Raw genomic sequence first — 22336 nt, 5'->3', positions numbered from 1 at the left:
TATTAATCTGAAACGTTATAACTAAACTCCCTAAATTGTGAATTTCATCCAGTTTCCCAAATACCTTTTTAAAAATCTGTTTCCAAACTCAAAGTTTAAAGGCAGTTGGAACAAAACTCGTATATCTGTAAGCCAACAGGTAGCAGGCCACATCCCCTCATTGATTTAGAGAATGCCAAAGAAAATAAAAGATGTAGCTGCTGATTTCTAGTGATACTCAATAAGAAATACGGAGATTTGGGCTCCGCACTAAATCAGTAGGTTTCACAATTGATTTACAGGTAATCCTCAACTTACAATCATTTGTTTAGAGATCAAAGTTACAACAGGACTGAAAAAAGTGACGTACGGCTGGTCTTCAAATTTATGGCAACTGCAACATCCCAATGGTCATGAGATCAAAATTCAGGTGCTTGGCAACCAGCATGTATTCACAACAGTTGCAGTGTCTCAAAATCATGTGATTGCCATTTGCAACTTTCCCAGCAGGCTTCCCGCCCATAAAGTCAATGAGGGAAGCCAGATTTGCTACTGACATCATGATTCAACCATAGCAGCGATTCACTTACGAACCGTGGCAAAAAAATATGTCATTGGAAACAACTCATTTAACTTGCTTAGGAATGCAAATTCTGGCCCCAATTGTGGTTGTAAGTCCACAATTAGCCTGTATTTTGAACTGCTGAATTTTATCCAGATGACACGTTTAGGGTATAGCTTCAGTAGAGAAAAAAAAAGCCTGGCTTGGGTTTTGGTTCTTCTCTTCTCCTTATGGTCCATTATGCATTGGGGGAGGGGGGTGTTGTGTTAAAGGAACAGCTGTCTTGACAATCACTCTCAGGTTTATAGTAAAGAATTGTACATGTTACTGGAATAGCATTTGAAGTGTGTCATTGTTTTGCTTGTTAAACGTACTATCTTTCTTAGGCTATGGAGGACATGGTGGTGTTAACCATCAGTGATTTATACTCCATTTTTCTATTCTGGCAAATAGTCAAGTCATCTAACAAAAATTTGAATATAAGGACAATATACTTTATGAAAAGGCTCCGGGTGACTTTGTGGAGTCGCATGGAAAGACACTATGTGATAGCAGAGTAGCCAAAGGTGTCAAACGGTAGTTCTGTAGCCCCATTTTGTGTCTGTGGCCTACAGGAAGGACTGGAACCACAGTTAATCAGTCCCTCCTAGATTCAGTTCTGCTGAGATGGTCAGAAAAATATACCAAAAGATCCAGAAGAATATTTCCCATTTCTCCAATTCAGTTTTGAGTATAGGACATCATCCCACACAACCAAAGCGTTTTCAGCACTACATTTTGGCAAAAGCCCAGTTGAAACGCGTTCAGATAATTAGTATCATTCAAGGGCATTTAGAGCTGCAAGATCAAACCTTCTGAATCATGTTTTCCAGAGACTTTAATTGTACAGCTCTCCCAAGTGAAGACTGGAGCCCAGAAGGCTGATGCAATCTTGTGCAGACAGCCTCTGCTGAGAGTGCACACTCAAAGCCTGTTCATGCATAAAAGCTTGTTTTCCACAGGTAGCAAGCAGATAAGCAGGCAGCCAGTGGTCAAGGACATCTTCTCTTTGTCTTACCATTCTAACTAGGTCAGCCAGATAGAAAGCTGGGTGTTCAAAGACAGTTTTTGTTTGTTTATTTATTTGAATTGCAAAAAAATCCACAGTGCCAAAAAATACCCCAACCCCACAATGTTCTGTAAAATATGTCTGTCCTTTGATAGTGAAATAGTTTTCTGGGGAATAAATTTACTGAGAACAATCTCAGTGAACGGATGGTACATTCTTGGATAAAGGAGGGCTACAATTCCTTAAAAATGTGTTGTATATTTAATGTTAATTTGGGTATGTGGTTCATTCAACTAGAATTGTGTGAGTATGATTACTTGGTTTTTAAAAATATAAATATACGTATTTCAAAACTTAGAAAAATTAACCACAGCAGAGGTAAACGATAGCACTTTCAATTTGATACACTTCTCTGTTTAAAAATAAATAGTAAGTTAGAAAAACGAAGTGAAAATTCAAGCACAGGTTACAACTTACATTGCTACTTTTTCATAGAATGGAGCAACCTGAAATTGAGTTCATTTAAGGGCTGAGGGAAAGCCAGGCATTATGATGGATAGCCTCTAAAACAAACATGAAAGTTAGGCTTGAAACATGGGGAGTTATGATATGTGATAGTCCTGTGTAAACCTGTAACAGGTTGAGTCATTATTATTTGGTTGACTGACGATTAAATCCAGTGCATCTCTTTGTTTCACTGAAAGGAGTGTGATAACTAAAAAAAAAAAAAAAAAAAGTAGAGGGCAGGGAAACAAATTCTAATTTTCCTCTTCTGTGCAATTTCCAATGTTGCTTGCTTATTTGAATTTTCTCCTTTCATGAGATGGAATTTTCTATAATGTTGACAGTCATTCAATATCACTCAATTTAATCCATTATTTAATTAGCTAAACAATACATTTCCTACCTCCATTGGATTAATATTGGTAAATCCATTATCTTCATGTATTTAACAAAAGAATGCTTTAGATAAAATTTATCCTCTCTCCTCTCTTCGACATTTAGCATATGGTCAACATACTGATAATTGTCCAAGAGAAGATTTGCAACCAGCTGAAACAGACATTAATTTGGAAATATCATTTTCTGAACAAGCAGTTAATCTCAAAAATAATTCTGTAAGTGACGTGTTAAAAGACAAAGAAGATGACACTCTGCTTCCTGTAAGTGTTTATATGTGTATATGTCTATATTTAGCCAAAGTTATCAGGCCCAAATATTTTTCAGTGCATGAGCTAACAATGACTTAAAGATTTTTATTTTAATAAGTGCAGAAAAGTGAATACTTGGGAAGGAAGGTAACCAAACCAAGAAAAGGAAATTTAGATCTGTATTCAAGAAATAGCAATTTTTTTTATCAGCAGACAATAGAATGGACGATTATGTCCCATGGGGGTCATTGTTGAATCTTAGTGACCACATAGATAGATTCTCCATAAAGAATAGGTAATAGATAAATGTAAAAATGCACATCTGAACAAAAAGCACTGAAAAGAAATAAACTATTGCTGATGCTTGCATTTTTGTTCTTCCTGCCAGCTGTATCCTACTGATTTCAATTTTCCCAGGGCTTTTGCATAGAGGTTTGAGCCCAGGACCAGACAGGAAATCTGTTCCCACTGTACTGTCCTTTCTACTTACAGTACATGTATCCAACTCAGTATATTGGAAAAAATTATGTGCTCCTTGCTTTCTCAGCCTGTCATTGGAGGAGGACAGTGGTTTTAGGATTATAAAAGATTTAGAGTTGCTATACAACCTGTAGGATGCTAAATTAACCACAAATCTGCTTAAAAGTTATTAGTTAACTTTAATTGGGCCAGGTTGCTGGGTAGCCTTCCAGAAGGGTCTATAACTAACTCCAATTGAATTACATAAATGGTCAGAAGAAAGGGAAGGGAAGTTTCTAATCAGAAATTTATGAAATACATGCACAACAATAACAAAACAAGTATTCTTCCCGAAAACTTGTAGCCCTCTTCCAAGACAGCAAAGTTTTTAAACTAGGATTCCCATGTTTTCCTTTCTCTGACCACAGTACATTCCCATAGCAGTTCTGAAGGGCTTCACTTTGTATCAAGATTGTATTTTCATTTAAGGAAACACAAGAATGACTTCTGTTCAGATTGCCTAACTTCAAAGGGCTGCCAGATAGAGAAATTCTCTGCCACTTTCAAAGTCCTCACCTGTTCAAGGCAGTGCCCCAAAAGAACAAATACTTTTGCCAAAAGCCATGCCTGTTGTGCTTTCAGAAATGTGGACTTAGTTCTAGTGTTTCTTGGTTTTTTTAAAAAAATGAAATTGTTAAGACCAAGGTTTCACACAACTGCATTATGTACATTTAAATAGAACTTCAGATTTCCAAAGGACAAAACGGGTACAACAAAAATTGGAGATCTTGCACCTCAGGATATGAAGAAAATCCATGCTTTGGCCCTGATTGAACTGTCTGCTCTTTTTGACATATTTGGAATTGAACTGAAGCCACAGAAGGCAGCAAAAACTAAAGTGAAAGGTGAGTTTGTTGAATTTGGCTTTTGGTTGGTTGGTTGGTTTTGCAAAATACATCTTCGGATAGATATTTGGGTATTTTAAGTTGTAAATATTATCAATGGAGGGGAATGATGAGATACGGTTAGTTTGGATTCTATATACACTTAGAAATAAGAACAGAGTAGAAGGTAATTGTGCAATGACAAATAATTTCCTCATTCCCAGGAAAGCAAGGCCAACTTGCCTAGTGAGTTGAGCTCCATTCAAGAGAGATATTGCCTCCCACCTCCCCCAATCTATGATATGCAAGGCTAAGGTGCTAGTTGGTGGAAAACCTTGGCTCAGATAAGCAGATTTATATTCCACTGATTTCCACTGTAGTGTTAAATATCCTTAAATGTACTTAACCAGACAGTAGGTAAGCTGCAGTATGAAACTGAAGCTGTGCATTAAAATAATAAAATATCCTCAAGATAGAGGAGATAATATTTTATATTTATTTTTGACATAAGTTCATGTTTTCTGCCTGTAACCCATTTAGATGATCCCTCTGTACTTATTCTGTTTTGTAAGCTGGCTCTTTATGCTCCCTCTTACTTTCCCATCTTTAATATTCATGCTTTCTTTTTGTCTTTTTTAAAAAAAATATTTTTAATTTAAAACAAACACAATCCTTCTTTACATGTTGTAGAAAGTGTATCAGTTGGTTTCAAAAAGACTTTCGTGCATCTCTTCTACAGTCAACAAACATACTTCATATTAACTCAAGTATTTTAACTCAAATATTTAAACATGTCACCATTATCATATCTCCATTTTCATTTGACTATAATTGTTTAAGCGTCCATCATAAAATATACCAAAGTTAATACATAACCACATACCGGCCTTTCAATTACTATTTCTAAGATCCTCCACTAACACTAAATCCTTATGTCCTATTCTAGCTAAAGATCCATAATATTTAATAACAAAGTTTTTTAATCCTCCTTTCCAAATCACTGTTTAAAATTTACATCCAGTTTCTATATTATACCCATGTCTATATATACGTTGTTATTCTTATCCCTCCTTTATTTGACTATATCTTGTATCATAACATTTCCCCCCTAATAATCGAAACTTTAGCTGCATCTAAGTTGGTTCCCTTTTTTTATTAACCTTTATGTATAATCCAAAGGAATTTCTAATCTTCCTTACATGAATACCATTCCAAATTCATATCCAATTAAAATCATCATAACACTACACATTATATACATTAATAACATTATCAATTATTTATTTAAACTATATCTATTATCAATAAATTTCACTAAGTTTAACTAGTTTTAAATTATATTCTTCCATCTATCAACCTGTATCTTTCCAATAGCAAAACAGTCTCGTATCTTTTGCCATTTGTGGTGCCAGTCCTCTAATCATCTCCTTGATCAACTTTGTATGGACTCCTCTTAGCAACTCCTTGCTTATAAGATCTCTCATATAATCTTGATGCCCTTCTTCTGTTTCCTTAATCAGCTTATCTTTGATTGTCAGTAGTGTTATCCATGCTATTGCTAATGAGATTTCTCTCTTTAAATCCATAGATTCTTTGTTTTTTTTTCTTTTTCTGTGTCTTGCCCTATGAGATAAATTTCCCCTCCCTTTGATTCCTCTTTCAGTATTCCACTCTTTCCATTTTCAGAGACTGGCCAATCACCATAAATATCAGCAAATTTAATCTCTTTATATTCATTTTCCACTTCGACTTTTTGAGTTTTAGTCACCACATTTTGCATTTGATAAACATCTTCAACTTCTTCATCATATTTTGCTGTTATGTGCTATAAGTCTTCCAACTTCTTGTCTATCTTCTCATATGTATTTGATAATTTCTGTATTTCTGAAAATATATTTTGCAAGCTCAAGGTTTCTGTTTGCTTTTGAAATTGTGCCATTCTTTCCAGCTAACAAACACAGCTGCTCTAGCTTGGAAGGTTAAAAAAATTAAACATAGATTCACAAAAACGTATGTTTTCACTTTTCTCTGGTTAGAGATATACTTCAAAGGGACATGTGTGTGCTTCCCTTCTTATCACTCTTTATAACCGAGCAGTAAGACCTTACAATGCCAAGCCAAAACAATCAGCAAAGAAAAAAAATGTTCCATTTCCAAAACACAAAGTCCAATAAACAAACCCTCCAGCCTCCAAGCAGGGTTCCACCACAAATCCGCGAAGCCCTTATCCGCGGAGACATAAGCACGAAGACTAATTCGCGCTGTTCGAAGCGCTAAGGAAAAACGCAACCCTACCACGATGACATAATCGCGGAGGGCAAATCCGCGCATTCCCAAGCACTCAGTACCCTAACCCTAAACCTAAATCTAACCCTAAACCTAACCCTAACCCTAACCCTAAACCTAACCCTAACCCTAAACCTAACCCTAAACCTAACCCTAAACCTAACCCTAAACCTAACCCTAAACCTAACCCTAAATCTAACCCTAAACCTAACCCTAAACCTAACCCTAAACCTAACCCTAAAACAAACCCCTAAACCTAATCCTAACCCTTACCTTAATTGAAATCGGCTTTCTGCCGCCGCGCTGTTTTAAAGCGCCCTTCTGTCACCGCGCTGTTGTCGCGGTGGTGATGACACGTGGTGATGACGTTGCGGCTTTATCACCGCTATTTTGACGAGCACGGTTTTGTCGTGCCACGTCCGAGCAGAAGTGTTACCGTTGCAAATATTATTTCTTTTGTATCTTTTTTGTATTTCAAGTTAAAAAAAGAGTCCAATCTTTAAATGTGTTAAAAAAAACACCCACAGCAATGAAAGAGAAAAACTTTAGTCCATAGGTTACAGAGAACAATAAAAGAAAAAATAGAAGAAAGCTTAATCCATCCATTTCAAAAGGCTTGCATAAATTCCATCCATGAAGATAGCATTTAAAAAGTAAGATAACCACTGTCCAAAACCATTCCAAATTTAATTCTGCTGCTCAATTCTTCTGTTCTCCAATTTGAGTTAATTTTAAGTTTTTTATAGGCAGTCTCTTTTTAAAACAGTAAAAGTTCCTCACCAGCTTGAAACATTTTCTCTTTCTGTATCCTTCCATTTTGGAGCCGCCCCGACTTCATCAGCCTTGGCTGGATTTTTTGTTGCCAGCTTGAAGAACTTCTCTTGCTCATATTAGGGACTTTGCGATGTCCCTGAGGTCAGCAAGACGTATTCTCCATGTTCACCATCTCTGCGGGATGGTTTAGGTCCAATTGGACCACCCAGCGGCAAAAGTATAGGCTGTGGTCTTGGAGAATCGAGACCGCATGTCCATATCATCTCGACGTTGGCTCCTCCTCCAATATTCATGCTTTCTTTATAAAGTTTCTAGTCTTCAGAAGCGTTGCAAGTTTCTCAGGAAGGGCTTTTTGATTGCTGAGAGCAATCCCTTATGGCTGAGTTCATCAGGCAGGGATGAAATAACCATTTGAAACGCTTAGCACTTGGAAGTTGCATCAATGATACAGAACAACTGAAATACTGCAGGAATGCATTCTGGCCTAGTCTCCTTTTGTTAGACCCATGCACGCTTCTGGATTGTTATGGTTATGGTTATGGTTTTGCAGGAGTGACACATGTTTGGGCCCATGCTTTGGTGAGTTTATCTGACAAGCAATGCCATCTGATGGAGTCTTGGAAGTATGTCTTCTGAATTGTGGCAACTCTGTAACAGCACCTCTGTATACTATCTGTATCAGCAAGTGACCTACTAAATGACTACAACAACCTTTTGAGAGCTGTACGCAATGAAATTTCATTTTAATGTATGCTAATTAGTGTACAATCAAAGTGACAATAAAGTTATTCTACATCTAATCTACAACCAAAATTCGGGGTTTAATTCTAGTTGTAAGTCGAGGACTATCTGTATGTCTAGTCCCCCTGTTATAATCATGTTTCCTTTTTCTGATTTAATGTACCAAGCTTCTGTTTATAATTTATATGCCATCCTAAGTTACTCTTGGATTGTCTTATATTATACATTTTAAATTATAAACAATGAAACGCACTCAGCAATAGAGCTCATAGCCTCATTGGGCTATGCAGACCCATCACTATTAAAAGATAAAAGGTAAAGGTTTAACCTGTCCAGTCATGTCTGATTCCAGGGGATAGTACTTACCTCCGTTTCTTAGTTGAGGGAACCAGCATTGTCCGAAGACACTTCCATGGTCAGTGACTACCTTGACTATATGCTGAGGCTGTTACCTTCCCATCAAAGTGGTAGCAAGAGCAATAGCACTTAGACTTATATTCCACTTCACAGTCTTCTCTAAGCGGTTTAAAGAGTCAGCATATTGCCTTCAACAATCTGGCTCCTCATTTTACCGACCTCGGAAGGATGGAAGACTGAGTTAACCTTGAATTGGGGAGACTCACCACCATGGTACCTATTTATCTACTCACATTTGCATGCTTTCGAACTGCTAGATTGGCAGGAGCTGGAGCAAGTAACTGGGAGCTCACCCCCATCACACAGCATTCATGTCTTGAACCCGGGCTATCAACTTTCCAGCTGACAAGCTCAGTATCTTTAAACGTGTCCCCATATTACAAGATACCAATTTATAATTGAGGTTGTATGCATGTAGGCTGCATTTATCTAGAAATGCTTACTCAATATGGAGGTCATCATTTAAGTTCTCCAGAGTTAATTTCAATTTTCAGTATGTCAGGGATAAAACGGATGATTTGAGGGAGGTTTGGCTACTATAGTTTCAAAATTCAGGGCATAAGACTTCACCTCTCCTTTCCTCTGATGGCCAACATACCCAAACTTTATGTGGCGACAAAGAGGGAGGGAATCCTATTTTACCAGTGACCTGAGGCTATAAGGTTACAGCTTGAAACAACTGTGAAATTAATTTAAAAGGGAAAATCAAAAGATAAAGCCTTTTAAAGGAGAGATTATATAACTCATAACTTCTATAATGAGTTTTTTTTCATAACTTCTATAATGAGTTTCACTGTTTTCTAAATTTGCCTTCTTAGATTTTTCTTTGATTTTATATCTTTTATTTAGTCTCATATGTTTATGGAAAGACAGGTGGATAAAAACAAACTTTATCCATTATCAGATCAACTTGATTCAGTCTGCCTGAGTGAAATGTGAGTGGTGTGTGTGTGTTGTGTAAACTTCTGTTTTGCATTTATGTGTGAATATCTCATTTTGGATTTCAAGGTAGTGTTCAATAATTTTTTTAAATGCAATATTTTGTTAAAAAGAAATACAAAACTTATTTTAGAATGGCAGATTAAATAGATAAAAACCAGGAACATATTTTTGTTAGCTGCCATGAATTGAAACATGCTACCAGTTAATCAAGTAGTTTCCTGTGCCAAAATATGCAGGATGTATTCAGTAGAGATGCCGGGGGAGGAACTAAATTACTAAAAGCCACAGTGAGAGATATCTGACTTCTCTGTGTACATGTGATTTTCATCCACCTGCAGAAAATAACTCTTGTAACATATTGTAGAATGTTTTTACAATATTTCACACTTGTTATATAGTGTATTTCATAAGTCAGTATATGATTTTTTTGTCAATATGATCAGTGTTTAGCTTTGGAGATTTATATTACTGATTGCCACACAAGAAACTTATCTTTTCACTTACTCCTGTTACTGTGACCTACCCAAGCTTAGTAGATACATGAAAAAACTTCAGAAAAATCAGCAGATGGGCAGAATTGGATTTAATCCTTGTTAATAGTATCAGTGATAATTCAATGTACGTAAATAACTTCACATATTCTCATATCAATCTGTACAAAAAGCAACTCTATTTATGTATTTCAGATAATAGCCCATGTCTAATTTTAATTAAGGATTTTTTTTCCTCTTCCTCTTGCCCGTGTTTATGTGTGAAGTATTTTTCCTGCATATTTTCATAAAATCATTTTGTCTTCTCTTTAACTGCATGTTTAGTGGGCTTTATTCCTGAAAAATGGCAATTTTGTAATGGGACTGTACTGAAAATAACTTTTCTGTCTGAACATGAAAATTAAAATAAAATATTATTTTAAAATGCTTTCATGTTACCACTTCATGAACCTCCCTTCCCTCCCCCCCTTTATTACAGAATCTGGTCTTTTTGGTGTTCCACTCTTGGTTTTGCTACAATATGATCAAAAGAGAATTCCAGGTATCCGGACACCATTTATCTTTCAAAAAGTGAGTAGGCTGACTGATGTCCTTTCATTCTACTTCCTTGAGCTTTGGGATTGAGTCCTGAAAGATACTGGTTGTTTTTTTTTTAAAGATATTTTATAATCTAGCAAAATATTTTTTACTACGCATGACATCTTTTTATGTTCAATGCCTTGATAAAATTCTTTCTTCTCTCTGTTGATCAGTGGGCAGGTTAAACAAGTTGTTCTTAACTTCTTTTCACACAATCATCAAATTTGTAATACAAATAATTGTGTCTTATCTGAGAATGATTTCTCCAGAATTTTGCAGAATAAACCAAGATCACATGCATATTGCTTAACTTTCGTAGCACAAAAACAGTGGCGAAAAATGGGGGATTAAATAGCAAAAGGAAATTATGGAGAAAGGGACCTGTGTCCAGTTTAGGTTACTGCATCAATTGTAGCCCTACTTGGGTGTTCTGGTGATGATAACACAACTATGTGATTAGATTACTGCAATGTACTCTTATAGAACAATTGTTGGGGGAAATTTCAGAAGTTGCAATTGGTCCAGAATGCAGCTATTAGATTGCTAAGTCTCACTATCTCACCACTGCAGAGTCACAGTGATTTTCATACCACTTGCCTGAACTACTTATTATCAGTCAACTTCCAGGCCCAATTCAAACTTGGCTGCTACTACAAAGCCATACATGGTCTAGTACCAGGTTACATCATACACTGCCTTACCTTAGTTCTTTTGGATATCTCAATGGGCCTATTGACAATCCTATTTCCCTGGAATTATAGGGATCTTCGGCAAATTAGGATCTTCTATCTTGGCCTCCATGTTTTGCCGTATGTTTTCCCTGGAGGTGTGTATGGCAATAATACATTCCTCAAGGCAACGAAAACATCCCCGTTTCATTATGCATTTGGCAGTAGCTGATTGACTCTGGCAGGTATAAATGAAATAAAGAAGAACTTTGTAAACTGGCATCAAGTTAGATGCAATATCCAGAACTAATGTAAGCTGGGCAATACTCTTGCTGTCTCTGTGTAAATATTTTACTTTTACATGATAACATCTACCCTGGACTAATTCCTAAAGATAAAAATTCTGCACTCAAGCCATCATTAGCAAGAAGCCTCATGGAGCAGACCTGTTGTGCACTTGGCTAAATGCATTTGATTGGGCATTTAGGAACTGTAAATTCTCTTCTGCATATAAAAGATTTTTCATTGATTAATATCTATGCAAACAGATCTCTCCTCCATCCCAATAAATTATTTTACCTGAGTCAGGAATGGGAAAGAGGCCAGAGCAGAAAGCAGGAGATGAATTTCAGAAAATCAATAAATAAAGTCCATATTCCGTGATGTAAGGTGGATGAGGTATATTTAGCTGTTCTCCAAATTGATTCTGGATAAACGTCCACGTGTTACAATAGTAGTTGTCTCTTTTTAGCCTAAAGACATCCTGTAGTTGTGGTACTGCAAAAAAAAAATGTGCATGAAACAAGGGAGGCATATATGCTGAAATTGTTATGATAGTACCAATCTTTTTACTGTTTCATGATACGTCTGCTTTCTGTTCTCATTTCTATGTTCAGCTCATTTCTCAGATAGAAGGGGGAAAGCTGGAAACAGAAGGATTGCTTCGAATACCAGGAGTTGCTGCTAGGGTGAAGGTAAAATGGCCCTTCAGCTTAGGAAAAATGGTGCTGTGTGCCTTACCAGTGTTTGGTTCTTTGTTTATATTTGATAATGTGTGCTCAGTAACAAGCCTCAAACTCAGACGTTTAAATAAAATTGTAAATTCTACTTATTCGTTTTAAATGACATAGCAGAAGTGGGTAGAAGCTACAGAGCAGATTGTCTGCTTGTCAAAATTTATTTTATGACTTTCAGAACTGACTTGTTCAAAACTATAGATTTTATATGCAATCAAGACTATACACCCACATTCACACACACACGGACACTCAAACGCACACATACAGATATATAAAATTACTGGAATTAAATTAAAGAGTGGCGCTGAAGAAATCATTCCCTGTCATTTTTACTCAGATGTTGTCCTCTGTATGGTTGCTTTCTCCCTGGGTACAAGAGTTTTGTGCAGTTGTTTTATATTACTGCTTTTCTAATTAACTTCATTCTCTATCATATTTTGAAACTGATTTTATTTCTGTAGCTTTCGAATATTCACAAAATGTGAATTATAAAGCAAAAGCTGCAGATTGGACAAGTAGTTTATGCAATTTAAAAATACATGCACAGTCTAAGGAGGTGAAATATGGATTCTTGTTGACCTGGCAAATGGCTGAACTGAAGCAAGACATGAAATGTGCATTTTATGAACTGGTTTGGGGGAGGATCAGCAAGTGGCTTTGAGACAACATATTAAAAAAGGAGACATCAGGCAGAGGTTGCTTCTCTTAGGCTCCCCGAATTACATCCAAATCCCTTGTAAAATATTGTCAGAGGAGGATTTGATCTGGGATAAAGAAGAAAGATAATATAATTGAGGTACTAGTCTTCATAACATAGAAAGGTGTCTTATATCAAGTTGTAGAATTGTTCCATCTTGTCCCAATGGACTACCTGTTTTGATAGTTAGGGCTTCGGGCAGGCATCTGTGCAAATGCCCTACAGGATGGAAAACTGCACTTACGGCCTTTGGTCTAAGATCAAAAGCCTTCTGCAAGACAGCTGCTAAAAGATACAGCTGCTGCTTGGAGCAGAGTGACACAAACATAAAATGAGCTTGGGCTGAAAAGGGGAATTGGAAGTCTTAGAGGAACAAACTGCTAGAAAAAAAGATAGGGACCAGCAGTATCTCCAAAAGGTGTCAAAATCTGTAATTAGGCACTTCAAAGCTGTGTCCCTGTTGTACGTGCAGTGGACTTTTGATAATGATGCTGTACTTACTATCTTGTAGATTTAAACTTCCCTTGTGTAGGTGCTGTTTTTCTGGCCCCACCCATAACTAGTTTGCTGGGTAGCCTTTCAGAAGGGTCTATAACAATTTGTCATGGCCAACTTGCTACGGCCAAGTCACCACGGTTAACTCGCCACAGCCAACTCGCCACAGGACAATTCGCTGTGGGACAAGAGTTACACTAATATCAAATAAATGGTGGAGTAGAATCATTAAAGAAAGACAAAAATTAGAATATTTTTATTTATTTTGAATAATTAAATTGAATTGTTAAATTGTCCTGCGGCTAGTTAGCCATGGCAAGTTGGCCCATTCTGCTTCCAAGTTTTAAGAGAATGCAGCCTGTTCTAGAGTAGTACCAAAATCCATCCACAGTCTTTTTAATTATTTGAAATTTTAAGAAAGGAATTCAGAAGCATCCCACATAATTGATTTTAAAATTTAAAACATAGTGTATGTGTGTTTTGTTGTTGTTGTTGTTAACTAAAAGGATTTTTGGACAACTGCTTCCTCTTATGAAAACTATTACTGTGAAGAGAAAACACACATGAACTATGGTTAAAAGTAAGTAATAAGTAGGCAAATCTTTATTACGGTCAAAGACCAGCAATACACATTAGTTTTTATACTATGTTAAAAAATACTGTCATTAAGATATAATTAAAAGGTATTGACGTTAAAAATGGAAAATAACATACATGTTCTCAGATTGTTCGGGTCACTCCCTGGATTACCTGGGTGCAACACTGTTAAGTATAGGAGTAAGTACAATGGTCCAAAGATTGTTAGAGATATGTCCAGATAATTGGCACAAGATGACAACTATACTTCTGTAGCCAATTTTTTTCTTATGGACATTACAGCAGCACAGAACTTTGCCACTGCATACGTGGTAACCGTGTTAGTGTCCTGGAGGAGAAAGCCTAGATAAAAATTGTCTGTCCTCCCTGGCAATCTCTCTAATAAGGGGAGAATATGTGCAGACCTACAATGCTTATTTAATTCTCGGCAGCAACAAAAGTTTTGGTTTGTATTATGTTCTATGCTGTTATCTCCACCAAAAAATGTTAATTAAATTAAAAAAGGATCCAATGGGAGTACTAAAAATTAATAAAATAAAACAAAACCGGGAGGCACGCTCCAGCTGCACCGACTGCAGCCCCCCTCCCCCCTGTGTGTGAGGGCACTATGGTTAAAATGAAAATCCAGTCTTCTGATGTATATGGCATTGCACACACAAAAAGCATAAAATTACATATTTTTAGTAAAAGTCCTAGAAAATATTGTAGTAATCCTGATGTATGAGAGGGGGAAAAGTGACACAGTTTATTACATTTCATGCGCTACTTTTTTCATGCAGGTTGTAAAGTACAATGTTTTTAAATATGAAATGCCACCTTCACAACCTGCGTTTTTTTCTCCTGTGTCACTTAGAACCTTTGCCAAGAGCTGGAATCAAAGTTTTACGAAGGGACTTTTAACTGGGATAGTGTCAAACAACATGATGCAGCCAGCCTTCTAAAACTCTTCATCCGAGAATTACCACAACCCTTGTTTACTGTGGAGTATCTTAAGGCTTTTCAGGATGTGCAGAGTAAGTAGGGGTGGTGGTTTTTTTTTTTTTTTTGGTTCACTCTTGGGAGATTACGCAGAGTCACATGCTAAGCATACAAGATAAGCATGGCTCAGCTCAGCCTATGAGATGCATAGATTAGGCAACCACCGAAACTACTGCGTACACTTAATCTTTATTGACATATAGGTCTCAGATTTCTAGTTTCTAAATGTCTACTGAAGGAACAGGCTTCAAAGCCAGCAGAATTATGTAGTCAGAGATTTCTGATTATTTGTTCCTTTTCCTCCAAAAATCCCAAACCATATCCCAAATTGCTCCCCGGTCTGTGGAGCAGATTATCAGGCAAAGTTAGGGGCTACCAGAAGGAGAAATCATCATAAATTATCTTTCTCTCATTCTACTATAAAGAGCCTCTGCTGGATTAGGGAGTGTCCTACAATCAAAACATATTAACTGTTCCATGAAATAGCAGAAAAACAAAACAAAAACACTTCTAAACACTGGAAACAGATGCCCAGAAGTACCGATGCACAGAAGTACCTCTATTCATTAATATACCTTACTGGTTAGTATAGATGAGTTATTATTTTTAGAAAAGTCAGAGGCATTTGCAAAGTGTCTTATAATTAATTGCAATACAATTGCAATACAAAATGTGCTACATTATAAATTCTAGGAGCAGGCTTGGAAACAATACAGAACTACAGATCCCAGCACCTCTTACTAACATGCTTGTTAGCTGAGGCTGCTGAGGGTTGTTGTAGTCATCAGTAGCTAGGGAGTCCCATGATTTCCTTACACTTACTGTAGGAGGCCATTTAGGTTCCTTTCGAAAATGTTATCATTTTATGTTATCATTCTTTTAAGAAAAAATTAATGTCAGGTAGCTGTAGACTTTGAGCAGTTCCATAGTGAGTTTTTTCATCCCTTCTCTTGGCTGCACATACCCTTGTCGATTGCTAAGCCTTGTTCACAGTCACAACTCATGTGATACAATTTTCCAGATGCTTCCGTTAACTTACTAGCATGGGAAATCTGCTTGCATCTTTTTCTCCCTCTTTGAAAGAGGTTCAAAGTAAGCTGGAATCCACATTCCAATGAATTCATTTTGCATTTATGGGTATTTTTTTCCTCATTGGAGAGAATTCTGCTTCTCCTTCCATTTAGTGCTTTCCTCAGCCTAATTAGGGACAAAGACCTTCAGTGCAGTTTTGGACAAATGGTATTCTCATATTGTTTACTGCCATGCAACTCCCTTGGGGCTTTGTGGGATAACACACTTCATAATGTTTGCAAGAATGCCCTTTACAAAGTTTATCTAGCACTATGATAAACAGAAGGATTTTAGGCTTCCAAGTGTATTTATTAATACTTTTATTCATTCTTTGCAACCATCTCTATATAAACCATTAGACAAATGCCCACAAATTAATATGAATAAATACATCGAATGTGTTGTTTGGGGAAAACAGATTTGTGGAATTTGTAGTGCTCTTGGAACTTGATTTGTTTGCAGAAGTTTCATTACCTGACTAGGTAACACCTTCAATGTTAGAAGCGAGTTTGGTCTATGTTTATAAGCAGTAATTTGTGGGGGTGGGGGTGATGTTTTCTCCTTGATTCCTTGTATAGATTATTATTTATTGCTTGATTGTTCAGGCGTTAATCCATGCATCACTGTTCCCTCTAAGGTGCGCGCTTGCGCGGCCGCGCACATGGCTGCAATACGCCGCGCAATAGTTTCTAATTGCCGCACAGAGTCACGTTACATATCTGGACACGAACTACAGAGCGGCTACGGAATCGCAATCAAAACCTCCTCCAGCTAAACCTTTTCTACTGCAGTACATTGCTGCCCGACTTCAGGATTCTCTAATCAGTGTGGGCCGAAAAGAAAAAAGGGAAAGGGGAGCTTAAAGGTTCAAAACACTGGAGCAAATGCTTCAGAGGCAACAGTTTTCATGGGGAATTAGAACAGAGAGCCCTGGACTTTTGCTGCCCCCCTCCCCCCGGTCAGACCTCGCTTTCCACGCGTGCTGCGTGATCGGCTAATTTGCTACTGCCTGGGCTGGCTCTCCCCAGTTACATTTTTGCTGGGAGGGGAAGCTCCTTGGTCTCCGTCTCTTTTTCTCCCTCCTCAGCCCCGCCCGACTTCAGGATTCTCCCTAATCAGTGTGGGTCGAAAAGAAAAAAGAGAAAGGGGAGCTTAAAGGTTCAAAACACTGGAGCAAATGCTTCAGAGGCAACAGTTTTCACGGGGAATTAGAACAGTCAGAGAGCCCTGGAGTTTTGCTCCCCCCCCTCAGACCTCGCTTTCCGCGCGTGCTGCGAGATTGGCTAATTTGCTATTGCCTGGGCTGGCTCTCCCCGGTTACATTTTTGCTGAGAGGGGAAGCTCCTTGGTCTCCGTCTCTTTTTCTCCCTCCTCGCTTCTTGGAGTTTCACCAGTGGGGGAGCAAAGCCCAGCACCAGGCTTTGGGCTAACACAGGGGTCTGCAAAGTTGGCTGTTTTAAGACTGGTGGACTTCAACTCTCAAAATTCTGGAAGTTGAAGTCCACCAGTCTTAAAAGAGCCAACTTTGCAGATCCCTTGGCTAACATGATTGATGCCCTCGGAGTCGGAAAGAGCCGAGAAAGCCCGGTCACATGACATCAGCTTTGTGACCACATTGCTGAGTAATAAAAATTCCAGTCCCACGTTGTAATGAAGGAGTACCTATATTTGATAACTCATTGGGATTTTCAAACTCATTGAGAATATTTTTGCTTTTAATCTAATTAAACTTCCTATCTGTCAGTTTAAAATAGTGACTTCCATAGTTAAATCATTTGGAGCAAACTAAAGTCATTACTTTATAAACAAAAGGAAAGTTTTTTTTCTCTTATTTGTTATGGTAGAGCCATTTTAACAATCTATTTATATTTGCAAGTAGTATGCAGTTTAGAAATTAGTTTTGCAGTAGTAGTAGGTTACTGAAACCCTCTGTACAGAGAGGAGCAAATTCCCACAAATTTTTAAACAATCAGCAAGCATTGTTGAACATGCAGGCAATAAATCCTTATGTTTACAAATTAATGATGGAAGAAAACTCTTAGATGTGAATGAGACTTTAATTATGGCGATTTTAATAATTTTATTCATTTAAAATAGCAAATTGCATATAATACATTCACAGAAGCATACAGTGTATAGACAACTTTTGCAATTGAATGTTAACTCATTAAAATGAAGCATATCAAGTGAAATTCATTAAAATGAAGTTTATCAAACATTTACTATTTTAATATTAGTGGTATTAAGTGCCATTTATATATTCATTTCAAAGCTCTTTTTTATTTAATCCAAAATGAATTTGAAAAGATAATTGTAATAATTGATAAACCCTAACCCTATAGGTACATCATCAGTCAGTGCTGATGTCGAAACGTAAAGCTGGAGTAAATGTTGTTACGAAGAAAAAGTGCAGCTGGAAGTTTAAACCAGAATGGTTGGGAGAGTTAGTAGAGACTGAACTGCCAACTTCGTCTAGAAAACAGTTAACAAAACTGGGTGACATCTTCACTTATCGTGAAAGTAGTGACAACATTGTTTGCCAAATATGTCAAGAAGCTTGTACAGGTGGCACATTCGCCACTGGAAAATGATTGGAAAATTGATTATTTGAAGCGTCATATCAATCAGAAGATTCACCTGGATTCGATCACTAAACTACGATGCCAGAAATCTGGAGGGCTGCTGAGGCTACTGACTGAAAGTGCAGAAGACAAGGCGAACAGAAAAGAAGTTTCACTGCGCAGAAATGCTAATGCTGATGAAGTCAACATTTTGATTGATAATGTGTTGCTGGCCATAAACATAAATGTGTCAATATTATCAGTCAAAGCCATACATGACCACATAGGCAAGTATGTGTCCATTCCGGAGAGCTGGCGCAGCAAGAATTATGGCTTTGAGTTTGTGGAGTGCATCAATGCAGTTGTTCAGAAAGAAGTCATGCATGATCTATGTAATGCCAGTTGTCATACTCTTATTGCTGATGAAAGCACCGATGTATCAGTCACCAAAATGTTGATTTTGTATGCGAAATTCCGCCCGTCTAATGCTGCGATTTATAAGACCGTGTTTGCAGGAATTTTACAGTTGTCAACATGCGACAGCACAGTAATCACAGCAGCCATAAAAGAGTTCTATGCTACAAACAACATCAATCTTCAAAAGATGGTCATGTTTACGTCAGACAGTGTGTCTGTGATGCTGGGTAAGCATAATGGTGTGGCTGCTCAGCTTCGTCAAGATGTATCTCATTTGGTTGAACAGCACTGTGTGGCACATCGAGAAGACCTGGGGATTGATGATGCATGTAAGCACGTCTCACTGATGAAAGACATTGAGACTTTATTGCGCACTGTGTACACTCTGTTCTGCCGCTCTTCTGGGAAGAAAATGGCATTTGCAGAACTAGCAGAAGTTCTTGAGTGTGAAGCGGTAGCCTTCAGACCATTGAATGAAGTACGATGGCTTTCCAGACATTTTGCATTGCGAGCATTAATGAAAAACATTACAGTTTTGGTTGAGTACTATAAAGAGCAAGCAGAATCACACAGTGACCCAGTTTGTAAATATTGTTACAAAAAGTTGACGGATCCACAGTTTCGTGCTGCATTGATTGTGTTTGACGACGTTGTTCGCAAATTAGCCGAGTTGAACAAGCTGTTGCAAAGAAGCAACCTGACACCAATAGAAGCCATTCAGTTTGTGAAGGCCAGAAGAACCAAGCTTCACCTGCAGTATTTAGGTGAAACGGTTTACTGGAATAACGAAGCTTGCGAATATATGGAGAGCAACCCAGACATTGACATGGCTCCTATACTCAGATTTATTGAACATTTGTGCTTGCATCTTGACAGTCGTTTTCCAGACAATGAGCTGACAGATTGGAATATATTTGAAACTGCTGCTCTGTCGAATGTGAATTCTTTTAATTTTGGGGAAACTGAGATTGCAACTCTGGTTGGAAAATACCAGCATTTCTTTGACGATTTGGACGAAGTCAGCATCACATCAGCTGTACAGTCACAATATCGTGACTTCAGATTTCTGGTGTCAGAGAAATTCAAGTCTGGATTAATGCACCCATTTGATGATGTAGTTCAGTTTGTACTAAGAGCAACAGTTTGGATTGCTGTCACGTCTGCTGGACATCTGCGCAACATTCCAAGCATCAAGCACCGATTGTGAGCGAGGTTTCAGCCTGATGAATGCCATCAAGACCAAAGCTCGCAATCGGCTGCAAACTGAGCACTTGAATATGCTGATGCGAATCCGATCTTACCAGACTTCAGCGGTGCAGATTGATCTTGACAAAGTGTACTCGGAATGGTTGTTAAAGAAAGACAGACGTGAGAAACTTTAAGATGAGACAGACTTTCAGTGAATAACAGTGTACATTACCGTAAACACTATACATAATTTTAATATTTTAATAATATTATAAGTGATACTGATATATAACACTTTTAATTAAACGTGTATCTTGAATAAATATAACTTTGACTTTCAAATAACACTGATTTCATTGTTTTCTTGGGTGACATCTGTGAAAAAAATTCAGGTGCTCAGGCATGAAAATGTGCCGCTCAAACACTATACTTTTTCCGCCCACACTGAAAAAAAATTAGAGAGATATCTGGATGCTGATTGCTGGAGAGATGTTCTAGTGTTTTTGTTTTCTTCTTAGCTCTTTTATTGTTTTTTTTAATGCTGTGTAAATATAATTTATTTCTATGTGTTTGTTGATGGCTGATTTGTCTGATTGCCAAGCTTCTAGGAATTAGCATTTTTGGATTTATCTTGGTCTAAGATGTGGTAAAATTAAGGACTTTTCATTGTGTCTTCTGATTACTAATTGGTGTTCCTGTATGTGCTCTGTTAGCGTCCTACAAAGTTGTTGTTACAATCCTTACACTGTAGGCTGTAGAATGAAGATGATGTCTGGTTTTTTTTATTTTTGGGCTATCATGTCTTTTGGTTTACTTAAGATGTTTTGAAGAACTTTAGTTCTGCTATAGTGAGGCTATATAGTCACAATTGTTGGTTATTTCTAGGATGTTTTTGATGTATGGTAGTGTTAGTGCATGTGGCCCTCCCGAGCTCTGTTTTCACTGGCAGAAGGTTGCAGGTGGCCGTGGCAGCCAAAAACGGAGCTCAGGAGCCCATTTTCTCTGGCAGAAGCACTGTGAGCTAGTCTTTCACTATTTCCAGAGCGGCCCCATGGGCCAGATCTAAGCACCGCATGGGCTGGATCTGGCCCCTGGGCCTTGAGTTTGACATCCCTGGTATAGATGGTCCCTTTCCTTCTGGTTACTTCATTTTCATGACTGATTGCCGAATGTGCTTGAAATCTATACTTTGTGGGGAAAGCATGGATTATTGTGATAGTATGTTGAGAATTATTAGCAAATGAGGAAGCAGTGGTATGGCAGATATTTTTATTTCTAGAGTTACATGTTAGTTTCAGCTATAGATGCTATCTTTTTTATTGCCTTATCAGCATTTGTTATATAAGCTCTTCCAGTGAATTAAAGAGAAACACTTAAGTAATTGATATTATGACATAGTTATTAGTTTACATTCACCTAAAAGATTCACATCATTCTGCCAGAATATACATATCTGTACTGTGGAAAGTGCAAGGAGTAAGAATGTTTTAAGGTTGCTTTATATCTGATTCCCCCTGTCTGCATGAATGGTTTTCAGAATTTTGTGGTTATCCTCATTGTTTGTATATGTAGATGTTTTCTGTATTTGACAAGGGCATTTACTGAGTGTATTTCAAGCAGGCATTTTTCAAATTTGCTTAGTTTCTGTTCTGAAAGCTAGATTATACAGTACATAAAAATATTAAAGAAAATAAATGCGGGGGAAATTCTAAGCATCCTGAACATTGCTGATAATAACATTGCTGTTGGCTCCTACTGATAGTTTTAGCAATCGTGTAGAGTTTGGTATTCCTGGATCAGCATCACAATTTATTTGGTAATAATTTGCACAGGAAAGACCACTGTGTTTCACTGAGTATCATAAACTCCCTCCAATTCATATGCCTAAATGGCAGATACATCTGGGAAGGTGTTCTCTTTTATCACATATTTTTTTATATCAGGAAGCATTGCCCATGAAACAAAATAGCTAAAAGAAAAGAGGTTGCCATTATTTGAGACCTAATAAATCTCTTGGTAGCTGAGTCATGAAAAACATGAAATCTGGAGCTTTTGTTAACCCATTGTCATAATTTAAATCTTTCACAGCGTTTCAGTGAGGTTTATTATATAATTTCATGTCCAGTAATGTCATTGTAGAAAATGCAAAATCATTCCAAAATTGATACACTTGCACATTTCCTTGGCAGAACTTCCAACCAAGAAACATCAGCTGCAAGCACTGAATCTTTTGGTTCTTCTTCTCCCAGAGGGAAACAGAGATACACTCAAGGTTAGTTATTTTTTAAATATCAGGATTGGCCATTGATAATTCCAGAATAAAAGTTTGCTT

The 22336-nt window shown here is 37.4% G+C and overlaps 1 protein-coding gene across 1 annotated transcript in view; it reads left to right on the top strand.

Annotated features, from left to right (window-relative positions):
• ARHGAP18 (Rho GTPase activating protein 18) overlaps positions 1-22336 on the top strand; it is a 77736-nt gene that overhangs the window by 43305 nt on the left and 12095 nt on the right. Inside the window, exons 5-10 of the mRNA XM_032216279.1 lie at positions 2595-2752; positions 3939-4104; positions 10213-10304; positions 11878-11955; positions 14643-14802; positions 22194-22276. Coding sequence (XP_032072170.1) covers positions 2595-2752; positions 3939-4104; positions 10213-10304; positions 11878-11955; positions 14643-14802; positions 22194-22276 — 737 coding nt within the window. The remainder of the gene's footprint in view (positions 1-2594; positions 2753-3938; positions 4105-10212; positions 10305-11877; positions 11956-14642; positions 14803-22193; positions 22277-22336) is intronic.

Source organism: Thamnophis elegans, chromosome 4 (genome assembly GCF_009769535.1).
Source record: "Thamnophis elegans isolate rThaEle1 chromosome 4, rThaEle1.pri, whole genome shotgun sequence".
Taxonomy (NCBI): domain Eukaryota; kingdom Metazoa; phylum Chordata; class Lepidosauria; order Squamata; family Colubridae; genus Thamnophis; species Thamnophis elegans.
This window is presented reverse-complemented; position numbering and strand designations above follow the sequence as displayed.